Source organism: Sorghum bicolor, chromosome 4 (genome assembly GCF_000003195.3).
Source record: "Sorghum bicolor cultivar BTx623 chromosome 4, Sorghum_bicolor_NCBIv3, whole genome shotgun sequence".
Lineage (NCBI taxonomy): Eukaryota > Viridiplantae > Streptophyta > Magnoliopsida > Poales > Poaceae > Sorghum > Sorghum bicolor.
In genome coordinates this window covers 57,823,615-57,844,562 of record NC_012873.2, presented here as the reverse complement: position 1 = coordinate 57,844,562, position 20,948 = coordinate 57,823,615, and the positions used below count along the sequence as shown (strand labels likewise).

At 43.3% G+C, this 20,948-nt stretch overlaps 2 protein-coding genes across 2 annotated transcripts; one reads left to right on the top strand and one right to left on the bottom strand.

Annotated features, from left to right (window-relative positions):
- Positions 9,846 to 10,418, bottom strand: LOC8066205. The gene has a single exon (XM_002452473.1). It carries the CDS (start codon positions 10,416 to 10,418, stop codon positions 9,846 to 9,848), a length of 573 nt encoding a protein of 190 aa, XP_002452518.1.
- Positions 17,144 to 17,668, top strand: LOC8074813 (classical arabinogalactan protein 5). Its single transcript, XM_002454192.1, has one exon. It carries the CDS (start codon positions 17,144 to 17,146, stop codon positions 17,666 to 17,668), a length of 525 nt encoding a protein of 174 aa, XP_002454237.1.

Here is a 20,948-nt window from a genome sequence, read left to right as displayed (position 1 = left end):
CTTCTTATCCATCTTCCTACCCTTAAGAGAGCAGTTGAGCAAGTGTGTGCTATCTCTGTTAAGGAAATCAAGGATATTCCAGTGGTCTGTGAGTTTCCTGATGTGTTTCCAGAAGATTTACCTGGTCTGCCACCTGATCGTGATGTGGAGTTTGAGATAGAACTCAAGCCAGGGACAGCACCAATATCTAGAAGAGCTTATAGAATGCCACCAAAAGAATTAGCAGAATTAAAAACTCAGTTGCAAGAATTGATGGATAAAGGTTTCATTCGACCTAGTTCCTCACCATGGGGTTGTCCGGCAATCTTTGTGAAGAAAAAGGACAATACCTTGAGGTTATGTGTGGACTATCGTCCTTTGAATGAGGTAACAATCAAGAATAAGTATCCTTTGCCCCGTATTGATCTTCTCTTTGATCAACTATCTGGTGCTAAGGTATTTTCAAAGATAGACTTGAGATCGGGGTATCATCAAATTAAGATCAAGCCAAAAGATGTTCCGAAAACAGCATTCACTACCAGATATGGTTTGTATGAATATCTGGTCATGTCTTTCGGTCTGACAAATGCCCCAGCACATTTTATGTATCTGATGAATTCAGTGTTTATGCCAGAGTTAGATAAGTTCGTGGTGGTATTCATTGATGACATTCTCATCTATTCCAAAACTAAAGAAGAGCATGAAGAGCATCTCAGGATAGTGCTGACTCGCCTGAGAGAACATCAGTTATATGCTAAGTTTAGCAAGTGTGAATTTTGGATAGATGAAGTTCAATTTTTGGGCCATGTCTTGTCAGCTGAAGGTGTTGCAGTAGATCCAAGCAAAGTTCAAGAAGTTCTTGACTGGAAGTCACCAACTTCAGTACATCAAGTTCGGAGTTTCTTAGGATTAGCAGGGTATTATCGCAGGTTTATCCCTGACTTCTCCAAGATCTCTAAACCAATGACAACACTGCTAAAGAATGATACCAAGTTTGTGTGGTCATCCGAGTGTGAAGAAGCTTTTCGGACCTTGAAAAAGTTGTTGACCACTGCACCAGTGCTAGCTCAACCTGATATTGAAAAATCTTTTGATGTGTATTGTGATGCTTCAGGCAAAGGCATTGGGTGTGTACTAATGCAAGAAGGCAGAGTCATTGCATATGCTTCACGACAACTTAAGCGTCATGAAGAGCATTATCCAACCCATGATCTAGAGTTGGCAGCGGTAGTCCATGCTCTGAAGATCTGGCGACATTATCTATTGGGCAATACTTGTCACATATATACTGATCATAAGAGTTTGAAATACATATTTACTCAGTCAGAGTTGAATATGCGCCAGAGAAGATGGTTAGAACTGATAAAAGATTATGATATTGAGGTACATTATCACCCAGGCAAAGCCAATGTGGTGGCAGATGCACTCAGTCGAAAGAGCCATTGCAATTGTCTGGAAGTCAAGCCTATAGACCTTACCTTGTGTTATGAATTTGAGAAGTTAAGTCTTGAAATGATTCCACAAGGAAGTCTTGCAAATATGACAGTTCAATCATCTATCAAAGATCAGATTATTACAGCCCAACAAGAAAATAAGGGTATAATCTTTTTGAAAAGAAAGGTTCAGACTGAACCAAATTCTAAGTTCAGAATAGATGAAGCTGGAGTGATTTGGTTCAAGGATCGTTTAGTAGTCCCAAAAGTTCCTGAACTCAGAAAACAAATTCTTGATGAAGCTCATGCAACAAGATTTTCAATCCATCCAGGCAGTAATAAGATGTATCATGATCTAAAACAAAGATTCTGGTGGACTAAGATGAAGCTTGAAATTGCTAGTTATGTGGCTAGATGCGATACTTGTCAAAAAGTGAAAGCAATTCATCTTAGGTCTGCTGGAGAATTGCAACCATTGCCAATTCCATCTTGGAAGTGGGATGATATCAGTATGGACTTCATAGTGGGTTTACCTAGAACATTGAAAGGGTTTGATTCCATATGGGTCATTGTTGATCGTCTGACCAAATCGGCTCATTTCATTCCCGTAAGAAAGAAGTATCGAGCCTCCATCTATGCTAAGATATACTTTAATAGAATTGTAAGTTTACATGGTATTCCAAAGACTATCGTATCTGATAGAGGGACACAGTTTGTAAATGCTTTCTGGAAGCATCTGAATAAGTCTTTGGGTACTAAACTTTTGCATAGTACAGCTTATCATCCACAGACTGGAGGTCAAACTGAAAGAGTCAATCAGATCTTAGAAGATATGTTAAGATCTTGTGTGCTCAGTTATTCAGAAAAATGGGACGAATGTTTACCTTTAGCAGAATTCTCTTATAATAATAGTTATCAAGAGAGCATTAAGATGGCACCATTTGAAGCTCTATATGGCAGAAGGTGCAGAACACCTTTGAATTGGTCAGAACCTGGAGAACATAGTCTCTTTGGGGTGGACTTAGTCAAAGAAGCCGAAGAAAAAGTTAGGCTCATTCGAGATAACATGGAGATAGCACAATCCAGGCAAAAGAGTTATGCTGATAAGAGACGTCGATCTCTTAGCTTTGAGGTTGGTGATTATGTATACCTCAAAGTGTCACCTATGAAAGGAGTCACTCGTTTTGGAGTAAAAGGAAAGTTGGCACCTCGATATATAGGTCCATATCAAATCCTTGAAAGATGTGGAAAGGTGGCATATCGTCTAGATTTACCACCACAGTTGTTATCAGTACACAATGTGTTCCATGTCTCTCAATTAAAGAAATGTCTTCGAGTGCCTGATCATATCATTCATGTTGAAGAAATTGAGTTAAAGCCTGATCTGACATATTCAGAATATCCTATCAAGATTTTGGATCAAAAAGATCGGGTCACTCGTAGAAGAACTATCAAATATTACAAGGTGCAATGGAATCAACATACCGAAGATGAAGCCACGTGGGAATCCGAAGAGTTTCTCTTAGAACGTTTTCCTGAGTTTCTTTCTTCTGTCTTATCCATGTAATCTATCATGTTATAATCTACCCCTGTTTTTGTAAAGGGTGGTTTTGGAAATGTTTGACAAATTTCCTTTTCCATTAGTTAGACTTTAAGGTAAATCTCGGGACGAGATTTCTTTAAGGGGGAAAGAGCTGTAACACTCTGGTGTTAAGCGAACTAAAATATGACATGTCATCATGAGCATTGCATCAAAAATATGTTAAAGCACACACTAATGCATTAACCTAAAATAAGTTTATTTTGGATGAATGTGTTTAGGAATTTAAGTGTGTTTATTTTATGTGTGGATGCTTGTTTTGGAGTTTAAAAACTTTGGGTGAAAGTTTTTCCGAAAGGCTTAAGGGGGGAAAACCCTAGTTTTCAAAACCCTAGATTTGCCCCTTTTGTGCAATTCAAAAACCAAGCAAAATTTGAAGTTGAGTTTAAAAGCAAAGTTGTAGATCTTGTCAAGATGTACAACTTTGGTGTTTTGAGTTTTTGAAGATTCAGTACAAAATTCAAAGTAATTTTGAAAATACAAATTTCCAGAAAGTGTCCCCTTTTCAAACTTAAATCCCAAATTCAAAATCTGTTTGGAATTTTGCAAAATGGTCAACATGAAAGTTGTAGGGCTTGAAAATTTGAACAACTTTCATGTTGGGAGTTTTTCAAGTTGTTATGCAAAATTAAAAGTAATTTTTGAAATTCTGTTTTACCCCAAGTCAAAATTTTGGAGTTAAGCTTGAATTTCAAACTGTTTGGCTCAAATTCATCCCTTTCCATTTCAAATCTGTCTTTGGTCACTAAAGATGTTTTGTAGCATTCAAAATTCTGAGCATTTGATATTTTGACATATTTTTGTCTTCTATTCAAAAATTCAAAGTAATTTCATAATTTCAGAAAGGGTATTTTGGGGACAAGGGGGATAAGCTCGGCCCCTGTTCTTGGCGGTGTGCCGCCGAGCGTCGATCGGCGTTTGCTGACTCGTGAACCGCCGTTTCATCTCGTCCAAGCACGTGCTCGCGTCCGTGGCAAAGTGGAGCAGCTGCTGGCGCCTCTGCTTGCTTCGTGGCGTTCTCTCCTGCACTCACCGACGTCGATTGCCACCGGAGCACCGACGGACAGCTCTCCACTCCAATCCAAAATTCACCGCCACGGTTGATCCATATCCAAATTCACCGCGGGCATATCTTCATCATTTCCTTGCGCATCTCCAGAACCCACCCTTCTTCCCTCTTTCGCACCAGAGCACCGGATTTCACCATTCTCCTTTCCGCCGGCGACAGAGCGCCACCGTGGTCAAGCTCGTCGTGGTCAGCCCATCCGGGCAACTTTCTGCTCTCTCTTTCTCTCGTCTTTGCTTCGCCATGACCTTGTGATGCTCATCGGCTCGCTCTTTTCTTCTTTGCTTCACAGCTGCCGCCGGAACATCGTCTTCTTCGTCGGAGCTCGCCGCCGGAGTCTCTGGTCGCGTGGACAAGCAACACCCGACTGTTCTCCACTCCTTCTCTCTGCGTCAGCACACCCAGGGTGAGACGCCGATGCTTCCTGGCCTCTCCATTCTTTCTCTACAAGCCTAGAGCCACCGGCGTAAGCACCGCCGCGGCCATGTCCGCCGCCGCTCGTGGCCAGAGCTCGCTAGAGCAGTAGAGTGCGAGTTTGCTAGCTTGTTCGGTTGCGGGTTGCTTGCTGGTGCTTGTGCTCGTCTCAGTTTGGCTCGGGGTGACCGGAGTTGGCCGGCGTAAGCCACGCCGCCGCAGGATGTCACGCTCTGGACGGCCGGGTGCATCGGGGACCTCGCAGTTGTAAAGACGAGAAGAGGGAGGGGTTCGTTTGCAAAGCCGTAGACTCATGTGAATAGTAGCCTGGTCTGCGGGTTGGTTGCTAAGAAAGCCGAGGGCTTTTCTGCAAATCTACCAGCGCGCGCGGGGGAGGGCCGGCTGGGCCAAGTTTCACGCGGGCTTGGGCCGAGCTCCTGGCTGCAGTAGCACAGTGTTGCTTTTCTTTTTCTTTTTGTTTAAAAATGAGTGATGTTTGAATTTATGCTATGAATTATCTGCTGATCCAAAAATTATGAAAATTTTTGTATGGCTTCCTTAAAATGAGTAGAACACATGAAAAATATTAGATTCCATTTTCTGGCAGTTTGCATATATATGAAAATTGCCCCTGTTTAATAATGAATAAACCTTCTATGATTTTTAGTAAATTATGGGTATATCCAAAAATCATGCAATTTAATATATGATCTTGTGTTAATATTATTTAGCTTCATGATTAATTCCAGCTCTGTTTGATTAAGTATGCTCCATTTCTTAATAAAGCTATTTAAAATGCTTATAAAAGAAATAGAAATAATTAATCCCTTTAGGCTTTGGGTGATATTTTGGATTGTTTGATAACCATGGTTACTTAGCATGATATGCTCCCTGGTTATGGTTTATTTCATATAAATAATCTTTATTGTCTGATAGCTACACAACCTTGCTTAATGAAGATGATAAAATTTGCTTAGAAGTAATCTATGTTTTGATAGCTAGATTAGTTTGTTTCTTTACCATGAAGGAAAATTGTACTCAAGATAGTCATGTTTATTGTTGTCATCCAAGAACTTGTAACCTGTCTTTATCATGCCATGAGTATATCATAATCATGCATATGCACTTTTACGTATAGAATACGCTCCGGAAGAATCTGATCCTCAGTGGATTTCTTCCGAGTTTGTGGATCCTTCGGGTGTTGTTGAATTGCCGAACGTCTCCTCCGACCAAGGCAAGCCCCGGACATTAAACCCTATCCTTGTATTTTCATAAAGTTATTTCTATCACTTGAGTTAATATGATGCATTAGGTGAATAGGAGTTGAGTGAATCCTATTTGCTGCATTATCTACCTTGATGATTTCCATATTAACCTTGATACCTGCTTTATGAAAATGTTTAGTATGCTTAGCCCTGCTTATTAGATAAGTTTTCAAATGAGAACGTTTGAAGGGTCGTTGTGGAATACTTTTATGGTTAATAATGTTTAAACTTGAGACCGGTCGGTGGACTTGCTTTAAGAATGGAGTCTTAAAGTAGTGTCTCCAACTGAGTCGATTAAGGACCGTACCGTTGCTTGGCCTGTTGTGATTGAGACCTTTGAGTACAGCCCACATGCGCTGGTAAGCCTTACCTATAGCTATTCCGATACTTGAGAACGGCTAACCGCGTACTGGGAGTGGAGAGATGGCGAGAGTAGCGTGTACCCACCTTACGGATCTGAGATGACCGGGAAACATCTAGATTGGCTGTAGGATGGTGGTGTACTGTACTCTCGGGTGACGCTGGACCCGTTCTTGTATGGGAGGATCTATAGAAACAGGTTGACATATGCAAGATTAAGTTCTACATATGTCGTGTGGTACTGAATCCCCAGCTGGGTTTAATCGATTCGAATCGCCGTGTTTCCTCGGATATGGAGCCTCAATCCTCACCCCATCATCGTAGTAATAAGTGAATCTTTGGTATAAGAAAGAGGTGATTTGCTTATGAAAGTAGGATAATGATCTTGGTTAGTTATAAGTGATAATCTTGAGTTAAAACTTGAAAGTAGGCTTTACTCTTAGTAAGCTTTTATGCAAAAGAAATTCTTGATCTTGATAAAGCTTTACCTTGAATCCCTATAGCCTGCATACCTGAGTCTCCACCTCTTTTATAGTCGGTTAAGTCTTGTTGAGTACTTTTGTACTCAGGGTTTTATTAACCCCTGTTGCAGGTGAATCTCTTGATTATCCTTTTGATGGTCATGGTTATTTTACTCTTGTGGAGGAGAGTGATGAGGATGAACCTGATGTGTGACCTTGGGCAAGTAAAAGTTGTTGTGTGAACCTATGGTTTATGTAATATAAAGTTCCGAAGCTTTTATGTATTAAATACTTATGGTTTGTAAACTTTGAACTTAAGTTTCAATCTATGTTCTGTAACCTTTCCGCTTTTACTCTGATTTCTCTTATCTATGAAATGTTGTAATACTGTGATGCTTGATGAGGGAATTCCTGAAAAGAATGTTACGTGGATGATTCGGGTTTCCCGAGGACACCCGACAGACTTCTTGAGTCATTTGGAACTCGTGCACGACGATCAGAAGTCTTTGGTACAATGATGTGTGCATGTGGGCCACTTAATTCAGGAGGTTCTGCCACAATTCACTTCTGTCTTTAGATCAGAAATATAACTACAACATTGACACAATGTACACGACTTAGATACTATGCAAATATTTTCATTATAAATCTAGTAATGTTGATTCAATATTGTCGACCCATAAAAAGTTTCAGTATCTATAATATACTATATTCTACAATAAAAAAATGTTCGATTTAGAATAAATCTAGATGATTTGTATTTTTGATGACTTTAGGGACTGAAGTATATATAGTTGCCTTGATTTATTCTCTCAAACCATTTTAGTTAGGTTGTCTTATCTGTCTTGAGGTGTTAAAGTATGGTGACAAACTAAACATTGAAGAGCAGTTCGGCTCTGTTTGGATTGACTAAACTAAGTTTCCTAGCTACTAAAAAGAATTTAGCTTAACCAAAAGTCTAGGTTATAGTCTAATAACTCTAATTTGAACTGTTTGACCGTCTAGCTTATAAAAATCTAATTGCAGGTTCCCTCCAACTATTACAACATAGAAAAGTTGTGCTGATTTAAAAGAGGCCTTTTTTATGACAGAGTATACAATGATTTATGCTAAAAACACATCAATTTTGATTAGGTGAGAAGCTCGCAATCTTGTATTAACAATAGAAATCCAATATTTATATGAAAATAGTGATTTAAAAAAAATCTTATTGTATCTTGTGTTGGATTTATTATGGGTTAGACCTTTAGATTTAATAAATCAATAAACTCTATGGTGTGTAATTATGGACAATATATACATTGTACCAAATAAGAGCAAGTCCAAGGGTTAGAGTGGCTGGCTGATGGTACGGGAGTTTCAACTCAATTATGTGGGAGTTTCAACTCATTATCTGCGGGTGTTTCGATAATTAATTGAGGGAGTTTCAACTCCGCGTGAAAACCCTTCAGATGCCCGTCTCCTCAGCCGCCAGGAGGGGAGTCCCTTCCCCTCCTCTCCTCTCCAGCCACAAGGATAAATAGGAGACTCATTTTCTTGGTACAACAAGGGAGAACACACAGATCACAGTTCCGTTGCAAAGTAGGAATCCCCATCTCGTAACTTCACGCGCACGGAGGAGCGAGAGGGCAGGTGCCTCCGGAGCCCTTGCCGTTTGAGACCTTGCACGGGGGATCGGCAATTAGGTTTTTGGGGAGCGTCTACGCGACTGCCCAACTCCATTGCTGCTGTTCATCTTCTTCCCGGAGGTCTCTTGGTGTTGCCGGTCGCCGTCTTCTCCTTTCCGGTGATTGGTTCGTCGTCTTCACCTTCGTCTCTACTCCATGGCGATCGAGGAAGGACAAAGTTCTGGAAATCTGAATGCGAGAGTCTCAGGGTATGATCTGTTCGTCTTCCCTCAGTTTTACGTCGCTCTGTCTCTGTTTGTTTCAGTAGCTCTGTCGTGCAGGTTCAATAGTTGTGTCATACCTGTTTCAGTAGGTCTGTTTAGTTGTTTCAGAAGATATTTGTTGTCTGTTCCTGTTATGTTTAAGTTCTGCGTATATGTCTCTGTTCTACAGTTTTGTTGTTTCGCTAGTATCTGTTTTTCTGTTTCAGTATATCTGTTTATCTGTTTCGATAGTTATATCATGTTTGGTGCTGTTACAGATAATTATATACCATGCTATGCTTTGATATTTGATTTGCTTTATGGATCATGGTTACATGTCGTAATTATGATTCATGTCATATTTATATTTATCAATAATATCATATGTGTCATCATCATATTGTTAATTTATGGAATTAAAATGACATGGAAATTGCCTAATATCCTAACAATCCAAAAACCTAATTATAGACATTTTTCTGTCAAAGGTTTTGCTGCCGTGTTGAAACATGATACTTTTGATGGTAAAAACTTCTTGATCTGGAAAGCTAAGATGGAATTGTGGCTAACTGCTATGTCATGTTATCATGCCGCTGAGGGCAAGCCTGCTAACTTGTCTCCTGAGGATGAGGCTAAGTTTAAGGTTGATGACAACCTCTTTCGAGGTGCAGTGATTAGCGCACTTGATCCAAAATTCCAGAAAAGCTACATAATTCTTCCAAGCGAGAAAGAGTTATGGTCTTGTGGCTAAGTTTGGAGTTACGGACGCTGGTACTGAGCTGTATCTTATGGAGCAGTTGTATGACTACATGATGGTTGAGAACCGTTCTGCAGTGGAACAAGCTCATTTATGCCTAAATTGTATTCTTGGCTAAATTGTATGTAATTGCGCAATCTTATTTATGCCTAAATTGTATTCTTGGCTAGCTAGTAGCATAAAGAGGAATTGGTCGTCAGGTCGTGCCTTGTTGATCTCTTCAAGTTTGTACTGAATCAAAGCAGCAGTCAGCGACTCAGCTTGAACAATTCAAGTCAACAGAAGGGACGCTGATATGCCATGCATACAGCCCGTGTAGCGGCAATATAGGTATAGCTAGATTAACAAAAAAAAATGGCATTACTTGAGGTTAAAACCAATGAAAGAATATCGATCAACGGATCAAGTACAAGCTCTTTGCTTTAGATCTGTACAGAGCATGAATTTTGGATAGCCTAGCTGCATGCCTCTCTTCGACACCTAGGCGAAAAGCCATCATCAAAATGCACCAAAAGAACAACAACAAAAAAAATTGTTCGCAAAACACTAGAAATCAAGTCATAGACGAATTAAATCAGAACAGCACAGCGAGGAGTGGGCTGCCTGCCTGCATGCATGGCAAGATGAGAGATGGCCCCAATCAGAAGAGAACCCACTTGGCCGCGGCGGCCCTCTCCTCGAGCGTCTTGCCGCGCGCCGCCAGCGAGCACCCTTGGTCCTTCTTCCCCCCTCCTCGCGTCGCCTGCAGCAGCTTGGCCCAGAAGCTCGTGGCCGTGGTCGTCCTCCTCCTCTGCTCCCTCCTGGCTCGGAGGAACGCCGCCACGGCGTCGGCGTCCCCGACGACCCGCTCGTGGCGCATCAGCAGCGACACCCGCGCCGCGCGCCTCATCTCGTCGTGGAACACCGGCTCGTCGTCGCCCGGGCTAGCGCACTCCGACGACGCCGCGCTGGAGCCCTCGGAGGAGTAGGCCGTGGACGCCTCCGAGCAGCAGGAGGACGCCTCCTGATCCTCGTGGTAGTATCTGCTGTACCCCTCCGCCTCCTCCTCGCCGCGCACGACGACGGAGGGCAGCGACGCCGAGAAGGACAGGTGGGACAGGCGGTCCCGCAGGCACGACGCGCAGACGCCCGCCCCCTGCTGCTGCCGGTGCCGCCGGCACCGCGCGCCCTCCGCCTTGCCCGACTTGGCCTTGTTGTTGTTGCCCATCACCATGCCGCCGAAACCGAACCGCCAACCAGCTCGCCGACAGGACCGGACGGAAACGCTACCACCACCACCACCGCTTCTTCTCGTGTAAAAAAACCCAGCAGTCACCTGTCACCGTGTGGGTGTGGGGGCGCTCGTGTGCTGCGATATATATAGTGCGTCATGGGTCAGGTCAGGCGGTGTGGGTGCGGACTGCGTAGCGCGGGGGGGAGGGGGAGCTTCGCGGATGCTGCAGCTGCACGCGAGCTGTGGAGGAGGAGTTGCGATGCGGTTGGACTTTTTTGAGGTGGCCTGGCTGGCCGTGCGTAGGCGGCGAGGCGCGGGCAGCGGAGGAGCCTGGCTGGGTCCGGGCTGGCGGCGTGTGCGCGCGGTCGGGGCCGCGGGTTGGGTTGTGTGCTCTCGTGCCGTCGTGCGGTACGGACTACTAGGGACAACTACGGGTAGTACTAGGCATGCACGGCGTTTGATCGGGCATGGGGTTTTTTTAGTGGGTCGATCGGGGGTTTTTTCTCAGCCTTTTTCGGGGCCTTTTCTTTGGCTTTTCGTAAAGGGATCTTTTTGGAAGCTTCCGATCCTGGATCTGCGATGACATACATGCGTGGTGGTTCGTCAGCTCCACGGCGGGGGAATTTCACTTCATTCTCTCTCGCGCGCTTGCGCTTGTGTTGGGTTGCTTTCATTTGACTACTGCTGGTGATGGGTCTGGTGATCGCCATCCATGAGACCCTGTTCTTTACTGTGCGTCTGTGTGTTGGTGCGCCTGCCGTCAGGAAGCCGGGAACTGTTGATAGGAGATGGGGACAGATAGAGAGCTTTGTTGATGGATGGGACACATAGGTAACGGTCTTTCATTTCAGCAAAATAAAAAAAAAACCAAGGTATTTTGTTAAAGGTAACCAACCATGTTTTTCTATTTCTGATTTGTTCCTACCCCCCGTGATTAGGAGCTCTCCTGAGTTTTGTTCAAAAGAGAAAAAAAAATCATTAACCATTTTACGCTCCTAGAAATTTATGTTCTTAATGTATCAAGCTATAAATTGTGTTGTCTACTAGGTCGTGTATATATAATAATACTAATTCTACCACAAACATTCTTTGCAAAGTAATAGAAGTCCAATTAGGTATGTGAGGCGTGTTTTGTTGGTGGCCTAGCAGTTAGCCTCCCCGCCAAGTGACAAAAATCGATGGCCTAAGACCGCCGTCTGACAGGCAAAGATGCTTGGCAGCTCAATCTAACATGTCTTTAGAGTTTAATTGGTTAATTTAAAATTTTGTTATTAAAACTTAGGCAAGTTACGATTTATCTGCTTCCATTTGGTTCGATACGAGTATCAGTAACATCTCACGTTTGCCTTGACAAATCTTTTACAAAATTTCTAAACTTTGACAACTTTTGCTTGCTAAACTTTTGATATGGTAAATTTTTGGTAGCAAACAAGCAGACCTGTATCACTTACAGTCTTACAGATAGTCCAAATGGGGGCTCACTATGTGCAGAGCAAACAAGCATGCATCTTGACGTTAAAGTGCAAACACCGAGTCCCATCTCCATCAGCCACAGGCGCACAGTGGAGGAGCTCGCGCATGTTGCGAAGCAGCTGCGAAAACGGCAGGAATGCGTCCAGTCGTGCAAACGTGAATAGGGATCTGATGTTTTCTGTAGAATCCGGGCGTCTGAAATCAGGTCAATGAAACCACTTCGACATGGCAAGATGGATTGACGTTTGACGGCTTCCTGGCGTCGGAAAATGAGGCCTTGCTTCTGTCTGCGCTAGACCGAGTCCGAAACCTCCGCAGTTTGGTCTAACCTTTGCCGTCTCTGTTTTGAAGATTTTCCGGCTACTGCTAGTGCTAGGGAAAGTTCATAGCCACAGCCCTAGGCTGGTCTAATGAAACATGAAACTTCCTGGCATGGTTTCGACGGCAAGTTGAAGCAGCAAGCACGGTGCACGACGCTGCCTTCGCTACGACGACTCCCATGAAACTTTGCCCCAACTTTCAAATAGGGCAGGCAAAAACAAATTTTGGCACCAGAAGACGTGGGGCGTGCCGCTGCCGAGGGCAGAATGCGAACTTGCATTGGTAATTCGCACGACGAAAGTCGGCACCAGCGGACGCGATCTCGAATAGTTTTGGTGTTATGGCGAGGGGACCAGCTGCCAGCGTAAAGAATCCATTTTTACTAGCGCGGTGGCCGGTTTTGCCTCGCCGCCGTGCACGCCACGCGCGCAACCGGCCGCCGCCCGCGCGCGGGGCTCGAGATGGGCAGCGGGGGAGCGGGGCACGTGCTACGGGTTTCCCCGAGCCGGGGGGCGCCGGCGGCGTGGTGGCATGGGCGACCTGGCGTACGGCTGGTCCGTGCTTCCAGTTGTCCTTGCGCTCATCAGCACATGGATGACGGCATGACGCTTCCTCGTCGGCCGAGACGCGGACGGGGTTGTGTTTTGCTCTGCTTTATCTCGGGCGACACCATCGTCGGTGCCGCCGTGGCGGTGCGACCTGATTTGGCACCGGCACCGGCACTGGCACCGCCTGGGATTCTCCTACGCCGTCGCAAACTCGCTGTTTACACGGGACCCTCGCCAAGTCGCCGTAATGCGCCGGACTTGCACCGCCGCGCAGTGTACTAGGGCCTTGTTTACTTCCCAGAAAAAATTGCAAAATTTTTCACATTCCCCATCACATCGAATCTTTAGACACATGCATAGAGTATTAAATATAGACGAAAATAAAAACTAATTGCACAGTTTGGTCGAAATTGACGAGACGAATCTTTTGAGTCTAGTTAGTCTATGATTGGACAATATTTGTTAAATACAAACGAAAGTGCTACAGTGTCCATTTCCCAAAATTTTTCGGAACTAAACAAGGCCTTGTTTCATGTTCAGATAGAGCTTTCAACAGAACACGGAGTCACCGGCAAGCAGTCAGATTCTCCGTACTGCTGTACACCTGTACTACGTGCAGGTACAACCACCTTCAACTTCAAGGAGGTACTCCTAACCTGAGAGCAGAGAGGCAGGTATTTGTAGGCTTTGTAGCTCTAATTCCCCGAAGGCTGAAGCCCTCAACAGGGTTGAGATGGAGTAGATGCCAACAGAAAGCACGTTGTCACACATGGAAAGCTCGGCATACTAGCGGTGGACAAAATAGCACCAGAATCATTTAAACGAACTGAAACCGAGCCAGTTTAACTAGAAAACACAAATCGATTAACAAATATTTTCATATACCATGTTTAATTAAGACTTTTGTGTGAATTTTTTGACAACGGCATATATTATATATTAAAGCAGCCATTACATAGAAGTCCTCAACAGAGGACAAGTTACATCAAGGTTCTGCGACCGGAAAAGAAGACAGCAGCGTCGACTGAAGCGCAGAGGAGGACGATTCTGCCGACGAGGGTTATTCATATAGGGGCGTTAAAAGATGCGTGCACCCGGATGGACTGACCGCGTGTAGCGTCGGTGAAGAGTGGATCGGAGGAGCCGTCGAAGAAGAAACTTGCTGACAACCAAAAGATATTGTTGATGTCGTCATCGGAGGTAGAAGAAGCTCGAACCAAAAAACCCAGGTGGAGGCAGAGTCATCGAACCAACGCCAGAGAAGTTGGTGATTATTAAGTGGCATTAACTAATTTAAACAAATTTCTCTGTGCCACTAAACATCAAAACTATGTTTATTTGCATATTTCAATATATCTCTATGAGGCTTTATTATTTTGTTACAAGCATTGTTTTCTTACTTTTTTTTGTTGAGCCACTCGGTTTCGAGTCGCCCACGCCCATGGTCAGCGCTTCCTCGCTCACTCCTGGCTGCGCGGGCACCACATATAGGTGCAGCCCGGACACAGGCATGCTACGTGAGGCACCACTCGCCGCGGCACGAGGTCGTCAGTTGGTGGAACCAAAGTCCCGACGTCCCCTGCTTTAGGTGCGAGAGGTGGGTGATGAAGTTGGCAAGTAGAGCCCACATGGCGGTGAGAGGAGCTGCGGGACTCAGCTGTCCGAAGAGGGGGAGAGAGGAATAGGACATGGACAGCTTCGTCTTTTCGTATTGCGTTACCATGCAGCACCTTGATCTAACACGCCATAACACAAAAACACTCGTTTTTTGTAAACTTATAAGATTTCGTCTCCCCCAACTGGTAAATATGTAATTTTCATCCTAAGAATGAGAAATCGGACCAGTGGCAATTATTATAATAGTAAAAAAAAATCCCAAAACAGATACTAGCAAACTTGCTTGTGGCGTTGAATAGCCTAGATGGGACCAATTGGGAAGGTGTCTTTAGAAACGACTTGGGCCAGTGCAAATCGCAATAGGAATGCGATGGTGGCTGCAAGCAGATATATCAGACTGCAGGCTCTGAAACTTCTCTGAAGACGTCTGGTAGTCTGCTACAGTTAGTACAGACATTTCCTGCCGTGTGGTATTCACATTCAGCTACGACTATCTCCAACAGTTTTGCAAATGAAATTTGTATTTTTATTTTTATAAAAAATCTTAAAAACTTCTATTCAACGGTTTGGTAAATAGATTTTACATTTTGGTTAACTTGACAAATTTCTGGCTAGGTTTGACATATATACCAACCGTGTAGCTGGGCATCGTATAGCCTGCGCGTTTTTTTTCCTCATGTGTGGTTCCCCTGCCGCCGCCATTTTCTTCCCGTGGAAAGTTGGAGGCCGCAATCTTTCGGTCCAGGACGAGGACAATAGCGACGACGCTATAGAGTACAACAACCCCCGCCGCCTAGCTGATTTAGCCCGACCTGGCTGAAGTCGTCTCCGTCGCCCTGATCTTCCAGCACGCTAGCTGCATTCCAAGAAGCTCTGACGGCGCAGCAGTCTCCGTCGTCCTGATCTATTCTCTTCCTTCAAGTGCACACACGACCAAAAATTAAAAGGCGGCAGCGCTAGGAATAGCGCACAACGAATACCGCGCGAAGAAAGATGCGCGACCGAGTCGACGACGCGAAAAAAAAATTCACCTAAAAAAATAACCGTTGGGTCCACACTTTGGGTTTTGCCAACTCAATTTTGACAAACCATTGGAGGTAATTTTTTTTCTCCTCTCCATATTGATTTGAGACTTGACAAACTCCATGTTTTACCAACAATAAAATGCAAAACCATTGGAGATACTCTAACAAGGTCTACGAACTCAAGTTGAAATTAGTGGTATGCCATTTCCCTGATCAAGATGGCAACTCTACTGTAAAAATATGTCTTAATTCTTATCCGGAACACGTACTGTGGTGGCACAACAACAGTTCCATCACATGTGTCAAGATACGTCTTAATTCTTACTGCTAAACTAGAAAGGAAGGGAATTTTATTGCGTCGTCTAAAACTAAATTTATCCGTCACACACATAATACAGTGCCAGCTTGGTAACCTCAGGTCGTGCTTCCCACAATAATCCCACTCCAGCTCCAGCTTTCCTGCCTCGCGACTTGCGAGTCGCGATCCCATTAGCCGCCAAGCGCAGCAGGATTGCTTACTATCCTCGCCTTCCGGTTGTGAACATGGTAACAAAAGCCAGCAGCCTAGCATCCACTGAGAGCCTCAGATTTGTCCATGCCGGTAGCCAAGGCGGAGCCGGAGTCTGGTCAGAGTCACTCCAAGCTTTACAATACAGAGGCTAGGTGTTAATTAGGTCTAAATCAGGGTTTAGGTAGAAGACAACACTACTTAATTGACAACTAGATAAAAAAAGCTGAAATAATTCCACTACTTAGTACTCGGCAAGCATATCTTGCAAATCTGACAGGTAACAGCTTTGTGTTTTCTTGATTTGATCTTATAAATTTTCTAAGAAACTTACCTAATTAATTACACCTATCATTAGGTTGTGTCTATCATGGAGAATCACATGTATGTTTTATAATCGTAGCAGGCTACATGTGATTTTATGAACTATAGTTCTAACATCCTGATCGCATGAGATTTACATTGCTATTTTTAACTGTTCACTTATGAAGAGAAGCGAAGACATTATTTCTATTTTTTTATAATGGAGACAATCATATTTGATATCTCTTATTAGAAAGGGTCAGCTTAAAGAGTTGCAAATAGCAGTGTACGTTTTTTATTCTCTTTCATGCCTCATTTTAAATTTATCACCATGGCGTTAAACTATTTATATTGTAATATGCGGAAGCTTCTATAGCTTAATCTTTTAAATTTAAGGCTTATTATATTATTTAGAGCATGTATACAAAATTATGCTGCAAATTTTGTGATTTTTCACCGAATCGGCAAATGAGTTTATCGAATTGTATATTAAATTTTTATTATGGCATATCTTAGAAAAAAAATCCTAAATCCGACACCGAGCTACTCCCACCACGCGGCAATGCAAACCGTAGGTGACTGTGACTGTTGGAGGTGCTGTCATTCTCTCGCCTGGTTAGTACGTAGCTTTCTTAATCGGCATAGTGCACCAGCCAATATTAAACAACAACGTGAGAGGATCATCCCCGTGTTACGTTATATATTGCGCTCGTAAAAAAACTAGTGTCTTTTTTTTCCCTAATGATGAAATGCTGCTGCACTCCAGCTGTTGCTTTCTCTTCGTTTTCGCGCACTATATATTGCACTCCACGCCGCCCACGAACACCGCAGACAAGGCGAAAAGGGCAATCGAGCTCCAGGCGCAGTACAACCGCTTCCGCTCGCCATCAGTCGTCGCGCAGAGCGAGCGAGATCGGCAAAGGGCAAACCATGGCGACAATGTCGGCCTCACGGTCCACCTTCTCCGCCGTCGTCTTCGCCGTCCTGGCATCAGCCACCTTCGCCGCGACGGCGCAGGCGCCCACCAGCACCCACGTCTTCCCCGCCCCGGCGCCAGCGGACATGACATTGACACCCAAGGCTGCCCCGAGTATGGCTCCGAGTCCTCCTACCCACGCCAAGACTCCCGCGTCCACACCGGCGAAGATGGCCCCGGCCGCCCTTGCGCCGCCGACGAAGAAGGCTCCTGCCCCCAAGGCCAGCTCCTGCCTCTCGTCTCCGCACCAGAACGTCAGCTTGCGCCGGTCATTAGGGGCCCCGGTATCTGGATGTGCTCCTGCGTCCGGCCCGAGCATGCTGCAAGAGAGCGTCGCCGTCAAGGCACCCGCGGTCGGTTCTCCCCGTCGCAGCCTCGTGGCTGCGTCCGGCCCGAGCATGCCGCCAGAGAGCGCCGAGGCACCCACGGTCGGTTCTCCCCGTCGCAGCCTCGTGGCCCTAGCAGCTGATGCTTTCTAAATTTCAGAGGATGGGGAGTATTGATCAGAAACACATGTCGCTGTTTGTTGCTTTGCTGCGGATTTTCTCATTGTTTGCAATAAGCGTCCATCTTTGTTTTCGACGTCTGGTTTGATCATGGTGACTCTGATCTCGTTGTAAGCAGATTTGTTCATGGTTTACGCGTGCTTGATCTTTTTCAAGCCTTGTTTATTTACCTAAAATGTAAAAACTTTTTAAGATTTCTCGTCACATAGAATTTTATGGTACATACATAGAACATTAAATATAGATAAACTAAAAAATAACTAATTGTACAGTTTACCTATAATTTGCAAGACAAATTTTTTAAGCTTACTTCATATTTTGTCAATACTCATGTCGAGTCTAAAAAAATTAGATTTTCTATTTTATGTTTTTTTCTATGATTTACTATGATTTTTCAAATATTCAGCCAAATAAATAAATAAAAGAAAAGGACAAAACCTTTATAGCAAAAATTTTGTACTAAAGCATACCATATTATATGTTTACTATGTAGCTCCACTTATGTGAAGTCAAAAAAATTGGTTTTTCTATTGTATAATTTTTCTGTGATTTATACTATAACTTTTTAAAAGGTTCAGCCGAAATAATTATAAAAAGAAGAAGACAAAACCACTGTTACATAGTAAAACCGTCTTCGAAACTGCTCTAGGGAAATAAAATATACGGTTTGAAAAGTTGGGAAAGATGATTTGTCTGATTTTAAAGTTAAGAGAAGAAAAACAGATTTTTGTGAAAGTTGGAGGAGGAACTTTTGTGAAAGTTGGAGGCGGAAAAGTAGATTCTTTAGCTAGATAAATGTCGCCTGTGGGCTTCGTTCACCATAATTCACTCACGGGCCTGATTTGGATCGCCCATTGCAAATAGCGTCCAGCCGTCCACTCCGACTCCCCGAGCCGCTGTTGCAGACTCCGAACCACCCGGATTGCCATCTCAGTGATCCAAACGGACAACGACCAGGAACCGGTCATGTTGCGTCTCTAAAGTGGTATAACCACCTCGCAAATAAAAGTCGCCGCCAATAAAACATGAAAAAAAGCATTGGATATAAAATTTCCATCGTCTTGCAAAAAAGAAAAAAATATTACCTATTTGTTTGGTTGATAAGCTATGATAAAAAGTATTTTTCACTGATTTATCATGACTGCTGAATGGCTGACAGATTTGTTTGATAAATTTAAACGAACAAGTCGATAAGTTCAGTGCCTTCAATTCAACATGATACTGTGGGCCCATGGCAAAGTCGCAAAAGGCAAATAGGCACATAGTTGGTCGTCGTGATATACATGCATATAAAACATAACATGATCTGGTCTTCTCTGTCTCCCGGCAGTCATCATCGACATGCCTCTGGGCACTAGCAATGTAGTGTTGGGGTTTTGGAGTTTAGGGGTCTCCTATCCGGCTCTTAGTTCTCGTGAGTTTAGGCCATGTTTTGATCTAATGGCTCAAGGGAGTTAATATTAGAGGTCTAGGCCGAGTAGAAATAAAAACAAAACAGTTACTCTGAAATATTAAGTTTATTTGGTTTCCCTTGCTAAATTTTAGTCAATTAAAACTATTTTAGCTACTCTTGGGTGACTAATGAGATTTAACTATTTTAGCTCATTTTTAGTCAGTGTGTTTATAAATTTACCTATTAAAGTGACTAAAATTTAGTTAACTAAAATTTAGCAAGGAGAACTAAACAAGCCCATTATACGTCATATAGAACTTTTTATTTTCCTAGCTAGAACATTATTTCTTTCCTCATGGAACATTTTTTTCCCTGCTAGAACACATAGTTGCTTCAATCAAGAAAAATACACCACCACGAAATGGAAATTAGAGTTGTTATTTTTTATTTAGTTGAAGGTTTTTTCGGCTGCACTTACAATGGTGTAGCTGGAACTTGCTTCTTTATCCACTATTGCTGTGGGACTTTACTATCTCGTGCTGATGTTGTGGAGCTGCCTTCCCTGTTAAAGACAAATATGTCAACTTAATTATTTTTTATTCACTTGTTAAGTTATGCAATGTAAAAGCACACATCCTTTACAAGTCTGTTTGCTTCATCTAATCTCGCCGAACAATATTGTTTTCTCTTACAATAAATTAGCGAACAATACTTTCAGTCATGACTTTTCAGACAAGCGAACAATCTCTACGTTAGTCCAAATGTAAGCCTCAGCTCAACCCCCTATCAAAGAACATACACATTGGGCATCATCGCGGAGTCATGTAGGACGTGGTGGCTTAGTCGGGTTCGACAATGTCAGCAAGAAAGAACCGTAAACAAGCAAACAACCAGGGGCGGATCTAAAGGGGGGCTGGCGGTCTCCAGCCCCCCTACACCTGCATCAATGGAGATATAGGAGGGTGAGGAAGAAGAAGGGGTGGAGCCGTGGAGGAAAGAAGAAAAATAAAGAGAAATAGAGGAAGAAGAAGAGATCAGCCCACCCCTTCAATCTTGTTCTACATCTGCCGCTGCAAACAACAATCTTCATGTTGCCATGCTGGTACAGACGCATAGTAGAGACCGATTATGATTTTTTACTTAAAGAAGTATTTCTATCAAACTTCGATCACCGCATGTGAATGATGTTTTGTTTTACTCGCAAAAACAGGGGAATCCCCGAACACCGAATTGCAGATATGTAAATCCTTAACGCATGTGAATTTACAAAATAGACACCGTAGCACTTTCATTTGTATTGATAAATATTATCCAATCATGAACTAACTAGGCTTAAAAGATTCGTCTCACAAATTACAGATAAACTGTACAATTAGTTATTCTTTTATCTATATTTAATGCTTCATGCATATGCTGTAAGATTCTATGTGATTTTTTTAGAACTAAACAAGGCCTAAAGATTTTTTCAGCTGCACATTGGTGTAGCTGCAACCGTTGCTTCTTTATCCACTATTGTTGTGGTTCTTTGAACTGCCTTCCCTATTAAAGACAAATATGTCAACTTAATTATATTTTATTCTTGTTAAGTTATTCAATGTAAAAGTCACATCTATTAGGAGTCTGTTTGCTTAAGTTTATCTGCCGAATTTGTCAACCATTCAGCAGTGTTTTTCTCTCACAATAATCAGCGAATCGTACTTTCTGCTATAACTTTTGAGACCATCAAACAAGCTTAGTCCAAATGTAAGCCTCGGGTCGACCCCTATCAAAGAACAGACACACTGGGCATCATCGCGGAGTCATGTAGAGCGTGGTGACTTCGTTGGGTTCGGCAATGACGGCAAGGAAGAACCGTAAACA